The 19,013-nt window shown below is 42.2% G+C and overlaps 2 protein-coding genes across 2 annotated transcripts in view; both read left to right on the top strand.

The window, feature by feature from the left end:
* colt (carnitine/acylcarnitine carrier protein colt, mitochondrial) overlaps positions 1–6,746 on the top strand; it is a 76,098-nt gene extending 69,352 nt beyond the window's left edge. The window contains exons 3-4 of the mRNA XM_043213915.2: positions 6,238–6,417; positions 6,501–6,746. Coding sequence (XP_043069850.1) covers positions 6,238–6,417; positions 6,501–6,688 — 368 coding nt within the window. The 3' untranslated portion in view covers positions 6,689–6,746. The remainder of the gene's footprint in view (positions 1–6,237; positions 6,418–6,500) is intronic.
* A 6,109-nt stretch (positions 6,747–12,855) lies between these two features.
* LOC138925871 (uncharacterized) lies at positions 12,856–15,233 on the top strand. The gene is made up of 6 exons (XM_070277461.1): positions 12,856–13,027; positions 13,444–13,713; positions 13,782–13,892; positions 13,964–14,335; positions 14,404–14,847; positions 14,995–15,233. Exons 1-6 carry the CDS (start codon positions 12,856–12,858, stop codon positions 15,231–15,233), a joined length of 1,608 nt encoding a protein of 535 aa, XP_070133562.1.
* The last annotated feature ends 3,780 nt before the right edge of the window (positions 15,234–19,013 follow it).

The following is a 19,013-nucleotide window of genomic DNA, read 5'->3' as shown; positions in this document are numbered from 1 at the left end:
AAAAGTGGATGCCGAAACACGCCGTAAATGGATCGAGGACAGCCGCGATCTGAAGTCACCAAAAACCAACGATTTGTTTAAGTTCCTGGATACTCGCTGTGAGGAATTTGAACTCAGTCAACGCCAAAGCAATTGGGATGGCAAACCTAAGCAGCAGGAAAAGGCAAAAAGATCTATGCATGCCAATGCCATGCTGGCTGTCGAGAGGGGTACTTACGTCAGAGGCAATATGAACGAGCACCACTTAGCAGGCTCTGCGGACTTCCTGGCGGTGAGTGTTGAGCAACGGCTATCAATGGCAAAGGAAAAATCGGTATGTTTCAACTGTTTGAGATCGGGACATTTTACAAGGCAGTGTGAATCCAAATTCAACTGTAGAACATGCCACGGACGACATCACACGCTACTACATGTACAACAAGCTGCATCCGCGCAAGGCTTTGCAGCAACTACGAACACTTCGCAGGCTACGGTACAGGACGTACCAACTGGAAGGGAGAATCAGCGTAATCAGGACGAATCTCAAGCTACATCGGTGACAGTGAGTCACATAGCACGAGCACATGGCTCACAATCGGCTGCATACGCACAAGGCCTTGCAGGAATTACACACAAACATGGGCGTCGCCAAAGCACGCTACCGACTGCATTGGTATTTGTTCAGAACGCAAATGGAACATATACAAGCTGCCGGCTACTATTGGACAGTGGTTCTGAGTTGTCATACATTTCGGAACGTTGCATTAACGCACTTGGACTTGCACGTTCATCATCTCGGATATTGGTATCGGGAATTTCTTCCATCAAGGCTGAGGCAACCAGAGGAATCACACAGCTGAATCTAAAATCGCGATTCACAGACAGCGCACTAAAGATTACTGCACACGTTCTCAGTAAGATCACATCGTCTTTGCAGAGAAACAACATCGAACCATCATCACTCAAGGTGTTCGATGGATTCCTGATGGCGGATACCGACTTCGCAGCGGTGGCTCCGATAGACATTTTATTGGGGAGCGACTACGTTTGGAGCACGCTAACGGGCCAAAAGATGCACGACAACATGGGCAATCTTATTGCCATATCTTCGATATTTGGATGGATCATCACATCGGTTGGAGTTAATCCGTCTCCAACAACTACAACGCTATTCTCCACATGCAACATTGATAGTACACTACAACGATTTTGGGAGATAGAATAAGTCAGCAGCTACGCTCGCAAGGATCCAGACGAAGACACGGTGGAGAAGAGCGCACCAGCACTGAAGAGCGCACCCACGCTGAAGAGCGCATCCGCGCTCGCCCCTCTTTGCGCTCTCGCTCCTTCGTCGGCCGTCGTCGATCGTATTTTTTCCATTACTTTTGCCTTGTTTTCTTTCTAAGTTAAGTTTTTAATTCGATGTACGCAGCCAATAAAGCTGAACGCGCTTCTTTTGTAAATTACTGAAGACGCCCCCGACTTTTCATTTCATCCCCAATTCTGGAGTCTTTTGCGGAATCAACGCCCCCCTACAAACATTGGTCCTTCGAGCCGGATAATTACTGGATTTTCTTCTGCCAGCAGTTCTCGGCATTGTTCCGCCAAAAGATAAGTACATTTTTCCGTCCCCATCTCTCTGCCGGTCTTCAGCAGTGATCCGAACATTAAATTTCGTTCACACTGCTGCAAGATTGTTTTTCCCTCCGTGTCAACTCCAAGTCCGAGTTTTCCGACACAACGGCAGGTTGAGATTTTTCTAATAATCTATAATAATCTTAAAATTCGGCAAATTTTTCTATCCGTCTCCGTTTTGTGTGCTGCCCATATTCCTCGCCGTTTTCGGCCTCTCCGTTATTCATTCGCTTGCCAACGGTCGAGGCATATGTGCATCCGCATACATACATACGCACATACATATTTTTTTGGTGCAATTAATCCGCGAAAAATTCGCAAGTGAACAGTGAAATTGTGTGGTGACAAAAAGGAGGCATAATTAATATTGGCCACCGGTGTGAATTAGTTCCGGAATTTCCAAATTCACCGAACAGTCCGCCGCTGTCGTAATATTTGTTTTTATCTTCCTCAATCAGTGTCATTTTTTACACCACATAACTTTTCTGTTCCCCCAATTATACAGTCCACTTATCAAAGCTCCACTGTGCCAACATATGCCCACATGCCCTTACATATATCCGTACCTGCATGCATGTCCATATATTTTCTGCCTTCAATTCCAGGAAATATATAACCGATAAAATTTAACATATACAGTCCACTTATCGAAGCTCTACTGTACCATCATATGCCCCACATGCCCTTTCCCTACTTGCATGCATGTCTATATAATTTCCAAATATTTTCTGCCTCCAATTTCAGGAAATATAAAGCCGATAAAATTTAAAAAAAAATTTACATTTTCTAAAACCAACAATTATAAACCGCCATTTCACTACAAATCCGTGATTGTGTCGCTTAAATTCTCGACCTAGCCGTGTTGTGTTTTTCGGTTCTGTTTATTTTTCTATGAGGTACGTACAGGGTGCCGACGGCATAACCGGCTGCATAACAAAATAGATTAAAAAATCAATTAATTATAAATTTATGTATTTATAATTATAACTACGAAAATTTATTTAATTCTTATTTTCCGTTCGAGCAAAGGGCCAGGTTTTTTAATTCACCTTTCCGGCCACTCAATAATTAAAGTCGAAGATTTAATTATCGGAAAATTATAATTAATTAATTTAATTATCCACCTTCTGTCCGAATAGAACCGCGGTTTTTTTTTTAATTCCATCTTCCCGGCTTCGTGTTAATTAAATTCAATAATTTAAATATTTTGGTTTCAATTCCACCGTTCCAGCTTCGTGATAATTAACCTCAATTGAGTAAAAATTAAGATTTACAACTCCACCCTTCTGGCTCCATCATATTTAAATCCGACAGTTAGCCAAAAATTTATTATTTATATTTTTGTGTGTTAAATTCAAGCCAAAGTTAAGTCCACCTTCCGGCTCCGCAAATTCGAAAATAGTTAAGAATTTAATATCTCAGTATATATTAAATTCAGCACGAACCACACAAGTCGAAATATACATACATATATAGACCATCATTTTTTTCCGAACAAGCACGAATTTTCCGGTACTTTTTCCATTTTTCGTGCCTCCAACTCTGCTTCTACTCCGCATCAGGCAACATCCGCCTACAATCCGAACAAACCTCGTCCCCTTTTGGGTTTTTTCTGGTGCCTGAAGTTTTTCTTTCCACATTCGAATTGTGCCGCACACGACTTTCCTTTCCACATCGGCGCCACTAGTTCGCACTTGCTCCTTGTAATTGCCTTTCATCCGCGATCTCACCGTTCTCATCACATTAGTGCGACCGGCCACCACTTCGTACGGGGCACCTGTTGCGCGAGTCAGTCGACAAGCGCTGACCAGCGAATTGGACTCTGAGAATGCCCACGGGAGACGACAAAAAGCCGCGTTCGATCCCAGTCATCCGTTTGGACAGATCTCAATCCGCATCTCCGCGGACGCCTCTTTTGAAGCCTAAGGCTAGCAGTGCCAGTCCAAGGGCAAGGAGTGACGAATCCGTCAATACAACCTCCGGTCCTTCACAGAGGCAGACTCACTCCGTTGCAAAAATGGCTCCAAGTGCGGTCGAAGTGGCGTTGAAAAAGTTCATCGCCACAACAGATCGAATTATCCAATTTGAGGCTAACATAAGTACTCCGAGCGTCCCAGAAACGGAAATAGGCTCCCAATACATGTGCGAAGTTCATCGGGACCAAATTAAGGCACTATGGGAAAGGTGGAGAAGAGCTATGAGAGCTGCTCCGATTTGCTAGCCGTGTCCGACGACAATGCGGCCGCCTCGACAGTGCTGGAAGCGAAGTACAGCTACTGTTACTCCGTCTATTCGAGATGTATTGCCCAGCTTCGGGAGAAAATTGCTTCCCAATCCACTCAGGCTCCCGTCAATGTCCACACGCCCGCGCCTACAGGCTGCCGGTTACCTCCGGTGGATACCGAGGTCTTCGCGGGTGATTATCTTCGGTGGCCCACCTTCAGAGACTTGTTTACGACAAGTGGTGACGCCCACGCCATTGTTTCTAAGGCTCCGCTTACCCATGAGGGGTTGGTCGCCGCATGGCAAAGCCTCACAGACCGCATTGAGAACCGGCGGCTATTGGTAAACAGCCAGTTGAAGATCCTTTTCAACATCCAGGCTATTTCTCAAGAGCCCGGGGTCGCGCTGAAGGAGCTGCAAGCTACCATTCAGAGTTGTTTGACAGCCCTAGAAATGTCCTCCGTTAATGTTGAGGCTTGGGACTGTCTCCTTGTATTTATGATTTCGTCAAAGCTCCCCAAGGTCACACTTTCTATGTGGGAGCAATCCGTACATAATAAGGCCGAGATTCCAACATGGAAGGAATTAGATAACTTCCTGACAGAGCGCCATCGCACTCTGGAGGCCATCGACGACGTCAGGCCTAGTGGCTCCGTTCAATTTCCGGCAAGGTCGGGACTTCCTACTGCCCCTGCTCGGAGGCTCACTTCATACGAGACTCGAGTGGTTCCGGGCCAAAAGGGCTGCGATCTCTGTTCGAGGGAGGACCACCCCATTCGCTTATGTCCGCGTTTCCTAGAAATGGATGTAAATGGGCGCTCTCACTACATAAGGAGGAAGCAGTTATGTTTAAACTGTTTTGCCCGAGGGCACCAGCAGCGAGACTGCACGAGCGCCCATACCTGCTCTACATGCCACAGCAGACACCACACCCTCTTGCACCGCGGCAATCCATTCGCAACCGCTCCAAGTCCGCCTACGCAGCTTACCGCTCCAAGTCCGCCTACGCAGCTTACCGCTCCAAGTCCGCCTACGTCAACAAACGGCTCAGAGGATCAGTCGAATGTGCAGGTGTGTTTCGCTTCCAGGTCAGGAGCCGTCCTACTGGGCACGACCCTTATCAACGTGTGCCATTTGGGGTGCACCGTCCAGGCACGAGCACTGATAGACTCAGGCTCCGAAGCGACGTTCATAACGGAACGACTGTTCAACCTCGTCAAGCCTCCCTTCAAGACGATTCAAGCCCAAGTTTCCGGCCTCAATCAGACCATTTCCGCGCAGTCTACTAAATTGTGCCATTTTTCCATTCGGTCGCCGTCTAGACCCGAGCTACAATTAAAGACTGCGGCTTATGTTCTTCCTCAGTTGGCAGGAAATCTGCCATCATATATATCATATTTCGCGAGATCGTCTCAAGGGGCTGCCCGACATCCCCCTGGCGGACCCCAACTTCTTTGAGAGCTCCCAAGTCGATGTGTTATTAGGAGCTGACATTCTTCCGTCCATTCTCCTCGGTAATTCCAAGGCTAACATCTGCGGGTCGCTTATCGGTCAGGAGACCATTTTCGGATGGGTGCTGACAGGCCCATTATCTCCAGCCAACCCCCGCAGCGTGTCTGTTTTTTCCGCACGAGTTGCCAGCAGCCTCGGGGACTCACTGGTTCAGGGTTTCGATTCAGGATGCGAGCATAATTCTGTTACGACTCCTTCGATTTACACATCGCATCACGCTGCACGGTGGCAATCAGCTGATGATCCGACTGATCCGGGCCTAATTCTAGATTCCAAGGTCATATTCAGCACGATGTCGCCACGCCCACGCAACGCCCCGTCACTGGAAAGCAGATGTACTCGAGGTACACTATCCTACCGATGCCGAGTCTGCAAATGGGATCCATCCGTTGAAGAAGTGTCGGCGCTTCCTACGCCTTTGTGCCGAGACGTGGCTCCGGGCGGTTCTCGTGAACCGGTATTGCTCCAGCTGCCTGGCCCACGAGCACTCCGATGGATCGTGTCGGCGTGGAGACGGCTGTAGGACGTGTGGTCAGGATCACCATTCACTGCTGCACCTTGTGGAGAAGCCGCACGTCAAGAGCCGCCGCTCCATTCTGGCGGCGTTGCCAGTGTTCGGGTTGCCATGGCAATGCAGATCGACGCGTCGTCTTTTCTTAGTGTTAGTTTTTCTTCTTTATACACATTCCGGCGCTGCGTCGCTTTTAGTTTTTTAAGTTACTTATTCTTCAGCAGTGAATCCGTGAACACGCCTCATAGTACATACAGTCCACTTCAATAAAATATTTTGGAAACTCAACATCGCATTACGTTTCTCATCAGAAATTAAAACAAAATTTCTTTTTGACATTTGTAGGTTTATTTTTAAATTTGAACTGTTTTTTGCAGACTTACCCGCGAATGGATTTTATTTCCTAAGCTATGAGGCATTGACTTCAGAATATATGCGACGTTACAATAGACCTAATGTAGATCTTTTTCCTGCCATATTAGCGGGAGGAATGGCTGGAATATTTTACTGGATTGGTGGTATGCCAGCGGACGTTCTTAAAAGCCGCTTACAATCAGGTAAGTGCGAAATTAAAAACATTCTTTTTATTTTTTTTAATATATAAAAAAAAAAAATTTTATTTTCTTTATTATACAACAAGCCCCTGAAGGAAAGTTTAAGCACGGAATACGAAGCGTTTTTTCGGATCTCATTAAAAACGATGGCCTATTTGCACTTTATAGAGGAATCACACCTGTGATGCTTCGGGCTTTTCCAGCGAACGCTGCCACCTTTTTTGGCATTGAGCTGGCAAACTCATTTTTTCGTTACGCTGCACCAGAATTTTAGGCGAAACAGATTCTTTCTATTAAATCTTATACAATAAATACCAAATTTACAAATATAACTTAAGTCAAGTGTTTAGCTAAAAACTTAATTGTGTACTAAACAGATTAGTATAAGAGAAGGTAAGAAAATGTGTTTTTCTAATAGTATTTTCATTTTAGGGTATTATTTATTTTGTATTCTTTTTTTATACCTTTTCAGAGGGTGTTGTAATCTATATATATAAAAGAACAACGTGTTTTATGTTACAACACTTATAAATCAAGAACGGAAGAACAGATTTGAGTGAAAATTGGTAGGGAGGTAGCTTAGAGCCAGGAGAAGGACATAGGATACTTTTTGTCCCGTTCGACAGCGTTCCTCCCTGGCCCATACTTTTTTATTTAGGCAGACAGCTAAGAAGAAAATGTCAAATGTCAAAATGTCAGTTACAAACGAAGTCAAATTCATAGTCAGGCTCTCAAATTTAACAACGAACCAAAAAGATTGTGTTGCGCTTCCGGGAAAGTGAAATTGCCTCAACTTGAAGCACCACTAGAGCCTCTGCACTCTCTATTGATATTTGTAAGAAATCAATATTAAAACTATTTCTATTAAATAAATAATTAACAAGTGGATTGAAGTGAAGTGAAGTTTAATTAATAATGCCGCGACCAAGACGATCGAATCTTTCCCGACAAAGCCGTAATGCAAGAAGAATACAAAATACTGCATATGAAAGGACTGAAGAAGAACGAGAAATTGCACGTGAACAGAGCCGCAATAGTAAGGCTCGACTTCGTGCTTCTCAAATAGATTTTAATTTGCGACGAAAAATTTTAGCTGATTTGAATCGAGCTGCGTTTCGATACGATTGCAGCAATGATTACAGCTTGCATCCTAGCGTTTGCATTGGGCAAATGGACGTTGTTTGCGAGTATTGTGGTGCATTAAAGTTTTCCGGAGAAACGCCTGGATTATGCTGCGTTAATGATAAAGTGAAGTTGCCAGTAATTCCAAGATCTGCGGCTGCCGACGAAATAAACGCTTGCCTCAAATCGTCAAATCTATGGCGCTATGTGAAGAAACTGCAGCTGATAACAAACATGAGAGTTACATTGCTTAATGATACATCTGCTGAAGATTTCTCGGAGCAATTTCTGACTATCGGTAATGGTCAAGTACCTGTCGATGAATCGAGCGGATTAATATCATTTCCAAATAATTTTTGTAATTTTGTCTCATCAAAAGACGAACTTATCAACAATGTATTTCCAAATATTATTTCTAACTACAAAAATAATGAATGGTTGAGTGAGCGAGCAATTTTAGCGGCTAAGAATAAAGATGTAGATGACCTGAACTACATAATTCAAAATAAGATCATTGGAACAATGCATTCATTCAAATCTATTGACTGCGTCACAAATGAAGATGAAGCCACCAACTATCCAATTGAATTTTTAAACTCTTTGGACGTGCCTGGCTTACCACCGCACAATTTACGCCTAAAGGTTGGCTCCGTAGTAATCATGCTTCGAAACATAAACCAACCAAAACTGTGCAACGGTACGCGTTTGGTGGTTAGTAAATTGATGAACAATGTAATTTACGCTACGATAATGATAGGAAAATTCAAAGGTGAGGAAGTTCTAATTCCGAGGATCCCGATGATCCCAACCGATATGCCGTTTGAATTTAAAAGACTTCAATTTCCGATACGTCTTGCATTTGCCATGACAATCAACAAATCACAAGCCCAATCCTTAAAAGTTTGTGGTTTAAATCTAGAACATTCATGTTTTTCCCATGGTCAATTATACGTGGCATGTTCACGGGTCGGAAAACCATCTGCGTTGTTTGTTTTTGCGCCTGATAATAAAAAAAAAAATGTCGTGTATCACAAGGTGCTTGAGTGAAGAGCAACCTATATACTAAAATACAGAAATAATAATGAATGATTAAGGAGGAGAAACAAAGAATATTGTATACCCACAAGTATTACAGAATTTAATTAATTTGAAAATTATTCTTTTTTGTTTGACTTATTTTTTATGCGTGCAACAACAATATGCCACAGCGAAACGTGGCAGGGTACTGCTAGTATAGGTTAAAAGTATGCCAAGTAGTAAAGGAGACATTTACAACCCTATCATATGTATTATATCATATTATTATCTAAAAATTGATTTAAAACTGATATATGTAGTTTTTTCAGTATTTTCTTGAAAATTGGTAAATGCATGCAAATAAAAATACTGCTTTATAATGCTCAAAGTAAAGCTTTTATGTATCTTTGCCCAATAATCCGTTCAAAAACCAAAATCTGCAACAACATTTTTTCTGATTTTTAGTCAAAATCATTCATACCCAATCCTATGTGGACGATACCACCTTCCTGACCACTGCTGACAACGCTACAGAGGCAGCTGCTGTCATGCAGGAGCAATATCGGCGATTGGCAGAGAAGGTGGAATATTCAAGTGAATAACGATAAATCCACCGCCACCGAAATTGCCCACCAGTCCACCGCAACAGCTCCCCCATCCCACAAGTAGAAAACCCAAGATACCTGGGCTTCATGCTAGACAGGAAGCTTACTTGGAAGCCTCACCTAGTCAAAAAGCGAAAGCAGTGTTAATTAGGATTGAAGGCGTACTATTGGCTGATGGGTAGGAGGTCGAATCTAAGGACCTCTTCGAAAATCTTAATCTACAAGGCGATTATTCGGCCGATTTGGACATACGGGATCCAACTTTGGGGCACGGCCAGCAAGACTAATATTCAGACTATCCAGACGTTTGAAAATAGAGCACTTCGTATCGCCACTGGGGCCCACGTCTACCACGACAACCAGACAATCCACGAGGTTCTTGGCTTCCCATGGGTGAAGGAGGAGATCCAGATAAGCAGCAGCAAGTACATCCAGAGACTACACAACCACCCCAACGAGTTGGCGACCACTCTCCTCGACAACAGCGAACAGATGAGACGGATAAAAGATAACTCTTAGACTTTCTTATTTTTCCACCTCTACTTAAGTTACACATAACCCAAGTTTTCTGCCACAATATTTAAATGTTATCCCTGTTGGACAGTTTTAAATAAAACCACACCTGTCATAATAAAAATATGTATTCTTGATCAGGATCACCTCCTGAGTTGATATGAGCATGTCCGTCTGTCTTTTTCTACGCAAACTAGTCTCTCAGTTTTAAAGTTATTGACTTGAAACTTTGCACCCACCCTTCTATCATTTGCACGCAGTATATGATTCGGAACGGGATCGGCCGACTCCTATAGCTCCTATATCCTATAGCTGCCATGTATGTAGCTGATAATTCGGAAATGCTATAACTTTGGTGTTTTTAGAGTTAGTGAGTTCTGACTGGGACCACTGGGGTTGTCCCTTTTAGGGAATGAGAGAAATTGTTATTTCTAGTTTGGTTATGTGTTTGTGAATTTCCATAGTTATTAAAGGTTGTTGTGTTGAACTTGTGGGATGTCAATTCTTGACTGAAATTTGTGTCTTTAAAGAGTTGAGACCAGTTCTGGGCGAGTAGGTTGTCTATTTTTTTTTTTGTCGGAAGTTTTCTCGTTATTGTTGGTTACATATGTGTATTTGTTTTACTGGATTAAGACTGCCAAATCGTTAAATGATATTTCATATTTTACTTGCGGGTGAGTTCGATTAAATGGTTTATGTAAATATGGATGAAGCTTTTTTCCCTTTTTTAATTACTCTTTTCAAAAGTGCGTTTGCTGAGCTGAGGTCAATGTTTGTGAGAGTATTGGGTGTAGTTTAGTAAGTTTGTGACTTGTCAATTTGGAGGGCTAATTGGGATTGTTTGATAAACTTAGCTACTTTATTACCTATTGAGTTTGAGTGCTTGGATCCCCAACTTTTGTTCCAGCTATTAAAGTCTCCAGTTATCATGAATGTATCGATGTTGGTGCTAAGTAAGTTGTTCAGTTTGTTACGCGAGAAGGATTTGATCAATTCTGTGCTGATTGTGAGTGTAGTTGGCGGTAATATTTTTGTATCACGTGTGCCATTAATTTAAGTAAATTTTTTTTTTTTAATTTTAATGTCTTTTATGTTTTTGTTAGGCGTGTGGCATTATTGCTGACTCTTTTGCAGTTCTGCCCGAAACTTTGTTTTCTTTAATATCGGAGTTCGCTGGGATCCAAAATACATTTATCTTTGGTTGCAAAAGCGATCCAAAGTACAGTGGGTGTTTGTTGAACTTTTGAAGGATTTCGGATGGCTTCGATCGCTCCAAAGGAGTCAGAGCAAATTAAAGATATCCCTCTAATATTTTTTGGGATATTTTTTTCTATTTGGCTTCAAGAACTCCAATTTTGGTCAAATTCCAATTTTGGTATAATTTTGGTCAAAAGTGTGCAACGCATTGAAGGAGACATCTCCGACCCTATAAAGTATATTAATTTGTCGAGAAAGGTTGGTCGTTTTCACTTGTCATTTTTCTGTTTCACAACGCGCAGCGAGTCGCAATGATCTTCTTCACATCCGTACACTTCTGAGGGCTGTTCTTATTTGCCTCTCCTTTTCCATCATTGCGCCACACTCAGCAGGGCTTTGCTCTCCTTCCCCACCGCGCTCTCATTCAGAAAGCTTCTCTCTCTTCATTCTCTTTTCATATGGACAGCCCATTTATTTCTTATTAAATTATACACTGCAAACTTATAAATAATTATTGAATAATACAGTGCACTGTATTATTATGTATACAGTGCACTGTAACACTGCAGTGTTTCAAATTAAATCTAACTTATCTACGACATATTTTTGATCACAATCACCTCCTGAGTCAAAATGAGCATGTCTGTTTCTACGCAAACTAGTCTCTTCATTTTAAAGCTTTGAAAAAATTTGAAACTTTGCACAATGTGTGATCTTTTCTTTGCACGCAGTATATGAGTCGGAACGGCCGACTATATCCTATAGCTGCCATATAACTGATTGATCGAAATGGTTTCACTTTGGTGTTTTTAGAGTTAAAAAGTTCAAATTTTGTATGAATGCTTTGTTTTGGCAAAATAATATGACATAAGGATCATAATAATCGGCCGACTATATCCTATAGCTTCCATATAACTGAACTGAGCAACCTAATTTCATATCGATTGGAAACGGAATTTGGTAGAAATATCAATGTCGGGTCAGGCAGCAGCACAGCTGTTTAATGATATTGTTTAAATAATGTCAATGTAATGTTTAGTGTAATGTTAATTTATTAGGCTTAAGTTTGTACAAATCGCTTAGTTGGTCGCAACCGACTCTCTCTCGGCCGCTCGACTCAGCGGGCCTTTCTTTAGAGAGTTTTAGCTCCGCAACGTCTAGGTCGGGCCGCCCTCTCTATTATCGAGACCTTTAGCTTCGGAATGACTAGTCGAGCAGCCCTCTCTGTATATAACTTTGACTCCCTGCATGCACCACTTGCTGGTCTATCTGCTGATCATCCTCCTTCATCTGCATGCAGAAATTTTATATTTATAATATAAATTTACAGAAATTTATATTAAATATAATTGCTTTTTTTATTTACAGAATTGAAAAATCTTAATAAACAAAAAATCAACTTATATATTTTTAAAGATAGAAGCTTGGGACTTATTTTAGATTTTTTATTGTACTGATTTGGTTTTATTATGATATTCTATTAAGGATCGGCCAACTATATCCGATTTTTGCGATATACATCATGTTTTAACTGCAATGGTATATAAACTTCAGCACCGCCCGAAGTTAGCATTCCTTTCTGGTTTTTTTTTTTAAAGTTATTCAAAAAGAAAATTTTTTTCTGTTTCTTCATGAGTATCGATTTTACGGGAGTACATGTCCAACAGACACACACTCTCGTCTAACAACTTCGTCAGCTTCGTCCGCCGCCACTGCAGAGTCTTTGCCGCATTCATCTCTCGATCATCTTTCTAGTTTTAAATATATGTATATAGTGAACAATAAATATAAGAACAGTAAATTGGTGACCTCTACGTGATCACCATGTACACGCGAGTACTGGTGCTTATAATGGCAAACAACAACGCCCCACAAGACGACGCCGAGGTTTTTCACGATACCGTTACTCGCGGTTTTGACGCAGTTATCAACCGTGTAGCTGTAAAAATACCGCTGTAAAAACTTAGCTAAGTTGGCAAATAAAGTGATGGAAGTCGGTGATTTTCATCAGGTACGCACAGTTTACGCCAAGTCGGCGCCAACCAGCAGCGCCGTTTTCGACGATCGTCTAGACCGCATCGAGCAACAAATTAGCGCGCTGTTCAAAAACCGTTCTCGCAAGAACAGCTTGCAAACGGATCGCAACAGCGTCATAGATGGTACCACAGCAAATTTGGCAACGCCGCCAAGAAATGTCGCCAACCATGCTCTTTTTCATCCGAACCAAAAAACTAAAACAATCTTCGGATTCAGCGGAAAAATTCGAAGAAGACCACAACACAATTGCCCACAGCAAATTTGGCAACGCCGCCAAGAAATGTAGCCAACCATGCTCTTTTTCATCCGAACCAAAAAACTAAAACAATCTTCGGATTCAGAGGACAAATTCGAAGAAAACAACAACACAATTGCCCGCCTCGCCATCAACGACAATTTCTCCAAAACACAGTTTTTCATACCGGCGCCGACATTTCAGTGATGCCACCCCGCAAAAACGCAAAAACTTAGCTCACTCCAAAGCTTCTTTTTGCTGCCAATGGCTCGAAAATACAAACCTATGGTAAAAAACGCATAGCATTGTCCCTGGGATTGCGACGAAACTTCGTGTGGACCTTCGTGATAGCTGACGTCAACTGCGCAATCATCGGATTCGACTTTCTTCAACATTTCGACTCAATCGTCGATATGAAACGACGCAAACTCATCGATCGGGCTACGCTGCTGGAATCAAAATGTCACGCGCCTCAACGTAAAATCAACGCGATTTTATCCTACGACACGAGTAACCAATACGCCACATTGCTTCACGAATATCGCGATCTCGCAACGATTAGCAACGTCCGAAGTAACGCACTTCATCTCGACCAACGGCCCTCAAATAGCAACTGGTCCAGCCCATTGCACCTGGTAAAGAAAGCAAATGGAGAGTGGTGACCGTGCGGCGACTACCGAGCACTGAACAACGTAATAGGGCCGGATCGATATCCATTCCGTACATACTGGATGTAACGAGCATCTTATACGGTAAGAAGATATTTTCGAAAAAAAAGCATATCACTAGATTCCGGTCGAACCACAAGATATTCCCAAAACAGCAATTATCACGCCTTTTGGGCTGTTCGAATTTTTGTTCATGACGTTTGGTCTGCGCAACGCAGCGCAAACTTTTCAACGTCACATAAACGACGTCATACAAGGCCTCGACTTCGTTTTTGCATACATTGACGACATTCTGATCGCTTCAGAATCCGAGGCGCAGCACGAAACGCACCTCCGCACGATCTTCGACCGCATTCGAAAAGCACATCTCACCGTAAACTTTGAGAAGTGCCATGCGGTAAAACACAACTCACAATCCTGGGTGAGTTTTTGCAAATCTCTGGAGAGGAAAACAACGTGGCTGATCTTCTGTCACGCATCGATACCATTAACTTCGACGAGATGGCACTGGAACAGGAAAACGATGCGTAACTATAATCGCTTCTCCGTTCTGACGCCGAAAAACCCATCTCACTAACAAAATTGTCTCTTTCAGGCTCAAACAAGCAATTGTACTGCCACGTCACCAATAACAATACACGTCCGTCTGTGCCCAGATGCCTACGCCAAATCGTGGCCGAGGCCCTACATTCGCTGAGCCATCCGGGAGTTAAGGCAACGAACAAGTTGGTCGGCAAACACTACGTTTGGCCCCTCAAGGCAAAGGATGTCGCTAAAATCGTACGCTCTTGCATCCCGTGCCAGAAGGCCAAAATCCAACGTCACACCAAATCGCCACTAGGAGAGTACACCGCCAGCGACGCCCGTTTCGAACACATAAATATCGACATAGTCGGCCCGCTGCCTTCATCGAACGGATACCGATACTGCCTCACGTGTATCGATCGTTTCTCAAGATGGCCCGCAGCAATTCCTTTAGTAGACATCACAGCACAATCTTTAGCCAACGCACTGATATCGGGCTGGTTCGCTCAGTACGGTATTCTTCTCCACATCACAACCGATCTAAGTCGACAAGTTCACCGAGGCTCTTCAAAAAACCATGTCTCAACTGCCAACCACTAAGCCAGTGCACCATCATACACCGCAAGAATTAATGCACCCGGACCTAAACCATTGTACCCAGTCTTCGTCCGAGTGGATCGAATGAAAACCCCGTTGGCAGCAAACTACGAGGGTCCTTTTGAAGTGGTAAAAAAACACGACAAATATATTACACTCAAGGGCCACACAAAGGACAACAAGGTTTCCATCGATCGACTTAAACCAGCCTACATCTTCAAAGACGAAACGCCTCCAACACAGGAGCAGACGACAGCGCCAACTGCTCAGACACCCGAGAAAGTATCAAGATCAGGACGATGAATCAGATTCCCAGCAAAGTATCTTTTCCAACTGGAACTCTAGGAGGGGTGTACTGTGGCAACCCTTTTTAGCTCTCGTTCTCGACCAAACTCGAAAACTCACGCGAGTATCGATTTTACGGGAGTACATGTCCAACAGACACACACTCTCGTCTAACAACTTCGTCAGCTTCGTCCGCCGCCACTGCAGAGTCTTTGCCGCATTCATCTCTCGATCATCTTTCTAGTTTTAAATATATGTGTATAGAGAAAAATAAATATAAAAACAGTGAAGAGCCAAAGGTCACCTTTGGTACTCTTAAATTATACCAGTAAATTGAAAAAAAAATTTCACTGAACATTTTTTAATTATATAGCTTAGGGAACTAAAAAACTAGTATAGAGAATTGGCTGTGTCTTCATCGCCCGCAAAAAAAAACAGCATAATTTGGACGTTTTTGAAGTAAGACCTTTCAAATAAAATCATCTGTGGCGTCGTAAAGCCAATTGGCAATGCCCGAGTCAAAAGCTGATCAGGAAGAGGTACTAGTTTTTTAGTTGTTCTTTACATAAATTTCCTTTGTTTTGCTAAGTATTAAATTCATAATTATTTATTACAATCATACTACATTTACCCAAATCATTTTTTTAATTCATACTTAAATAAGCTAAGCTAAATAACTGTAACTGGAAACTATAGCTCCACAAAAACGTACGGACTGCACCCTAGCGAAGTCATTGACAAGCGGGCCAATGCTCTAAAATACTTTACATATGTAATCAATAGAAAGTGCTTTCGACTCGTGACCTCTGTGATAGGAGTCTCACTCCTAACCTCAAGAACGAGTATCAAGAGCCACCACGCGGTGAGACGTAACCATCGGCATCAGCAACATGGATGGAAAGCGTCGGCCCGGGAGTGGAGCGTCGAATAGGAATCTTGCGGCAGCGGCGGAACCAGACCTACCGAACGACACTGTACTAGCGATCACTGTACTACTACCGATGCGGGAATACTTCAAGCTAGTGATGCGAACTCAGTCGCGATCTCTGCGGCACCTTTTGTAATAAGCTTTTAAAACAATATATATATAGTTTTAGCTAAAGCCATGTGCTTTTTATATTTTATCCATCTTCCGCCACGCTTACCAGTGTGACCATCCTTCGATAATATTATACTACTTAATATCTATCAAACTATAAAAATACTTAATTTATACTATTATTACACATTTGGCTATAACTAGCGGGACTTCGGAGACCCTGGATGGAGAAGCTGCAGCGCACGTCGGCGGCACGAATTAATGGATCAAGACATTTCGCCACTAAGTTACCAAAACGTCGGAAGAAATCTGGGATCCTATGTACAGCCAAGTATCTTTAAAAACGCTTCGTACCCTGTACAGGGCACGAAGGCTAGGGAGCAATCCAGGACAGTCTCTAGTTGGCGGCTTTCTGAATTCCACCGTGTACACAGGAGGGAGGACACAATTTATCTGCGATTGGAAACATGGGTTTCGTGCAGTAAAACGAACAGCCCATAACGATTAATGTAAAGCTTAGTGGATCATTTTACCGACAGCATCAAGAAACTAAGCCAACGAGAAAAGGAGAGTTTGTAAAACAAACTAAGCTATGTTGGAAATGCTTAGGTAAACTTCATAAGAAACTAAACGGATGCACCAGAGAGAGCCTCAAAAGAAGAGAGGAAAATTCAGAAAGAAGCGCAACAGTTCTGCACACCGGACAGAAAGAAGCAACACTGTTTCGATATGTTCCAGTGTTTACGGACCAAACGGCTCGGAAAACTCTTATGCACTGATAGACGAAGGTTCAGCACGCACCTTAATCGAGTCTAAGCTAACTGAAAAACTAGGCATTGACGGTCCATCAGACAAGCTCTGCTTACGCTGGACAAGCGAAACAGGACCACGAGAACCGGAATCCAAGAGGATAAACTTATCCACATCATTGACAGAGACATCGCGCCAGTTCGAGATGCGCAATGTAAGAACTGTAAGAAACTTGGATTTACCAGAGCAGACTTTGAAGGAGTCAGTCAAAATCATCAGCACCTGTAGAAGCTACCGCGCATTAAAGGATGTAAGAGCTTCAAAAATAATTGGACAGGATAACGTTAAACTAGGTGCACTATTGACAATCACAGAGTCAGACTTGGGTGGTCGGTCTACGGACGGCAGAAGAGCAACTAAAACAGGAGCAAACCAATAATGCACGTCTGCGAATGCAACCATGACCTACAACTTGAAGGCATTGTAAAGGAGAGCTATTCATTAGACGTAGTAGGTGTATATGCCAACAACGGCACCATTAGATCCAAAGAAGATGAACGAGCTTACTCAATCCTTGATAAGACGACTAGATACATTCCAGACGCAAAGCGATGGAAAAAAAGTGATGACGAGATGACGCGCCTAGCTATGGAGGTCCGAAAAATACATCGAGAAAAAGGGCCTCAAGATGAGAGCAATAAGCTCTACGAGAATAACACAACAACGAGGAGAAGCATATTGAGTTTGGTGGGGAGGGGGGAGTTAAGTCGCTAAGCTTATTGGACATGCCAGACCGATCGCCAGCTGACCGTTGACCCTGTAGCAACGAGAGCTTACCGAAAGATTGACATGGCAGTGGAAAAAAGTGGACAGAGGGTCATGTCAAAAGCTGAGCAGGAAGAGGTACTAGTTTTTAGTTGTTCTTTACATAAATTTTCTTTGTTTTGCTAAGTATTCAATTCATCATTATTTACTACAATCACAATCATACTACATTTACCCATATCATCTTGTTAATTTATACTGTAATAAACTGAAATATACCTGTACCTGCAAACTATAAGTACTCAAACAACTTACGGACTTTATCCTCAATATGCGTTAACGTTACAGTATTTATAACGTTACAGTATAAATAAAATATTTTAGTTAAATTAAGGTATACAGGTAGAAAAAATTTAAAAAATTATTATATAGAGAATAATTTTAAAGCTATGGTCTAAATATTCAATTTTATATTTTCAATATTTTATTCAGATTGGATAAAAAACATAAAAGTTATTCAGTAAAAAATGTATACGGGCGATAACAGAGAAAAATGAAGCGAATGTTTTTGTACGCTGTAAAGCTCAGAGTCGTCTTAAAAAATGCGAAATACTCAAAAATAGCACTTTAAGTCTACATTATTAATAAGTATTATTGATACATTATTATTACTATTAAGAGAATAAAACACTCCTTTACACAATATAAAAATTAAGGTTAGGTTGAGGAGGCTTGTTGCAGGCATCAAATTCTTGCCGACTTGATCTCGTCAAAGGTAAAAGAAGTTGATGTTTGTTTTGAAGACGGGTGTTTTATGCGATGAATGAATCGCAAAACATAACCGAGCGTGTGACAATTACTTGCGCAGTTAGGCAGTTGGTTTTGATCTCGCTTTATATGCGTTAGTCTGAAAAAGAAAAACAGTTGTGAGAAATGTCTCCTTCACTGCGTTGCACACCTTTTACCAAAATTATAATACCCTCTGCAAGGGTATAAGGGTATGACCATAAGTCACTGTGCAAAGTTGGAAGTGCTTGATGGGTTCTGACTTATTCTCTCGCCATACAGTTGTCTGAAAATTTATATTCTTCTAGTTTTTCGCTTACCCAGATTTAAGGGAAAATTTTGACTACATCCGCTAAAAAATAGTATTTGTACAAACGGAACCGCAGGCACACAGCAAACAGGTCTCACTGAATACTGGGTCCAATTGAATGTGTGTCGTTTAACGCCTTGTCTTTGGC

This window comes from Drosophila bipectinata, chromosome 2L, assembly GCF_030179905.1.
Source record: "Drosophila bipectinata strain 14024-0381.07 chromosome 2L, DbipHiC1v2, whole genome shotgun sequence".
In the NCBI taxonomy this organism is placed as follows: domain Eukaryota; kingdom Metazoa; phylum Arthropoda; class Insecta; order Diptera; family Drosophilidae; genus Drosophila; species Drosophila bipectinata.
This window is presented reverse-complemented; position numbering and strand designations above follow the sequence as displayed.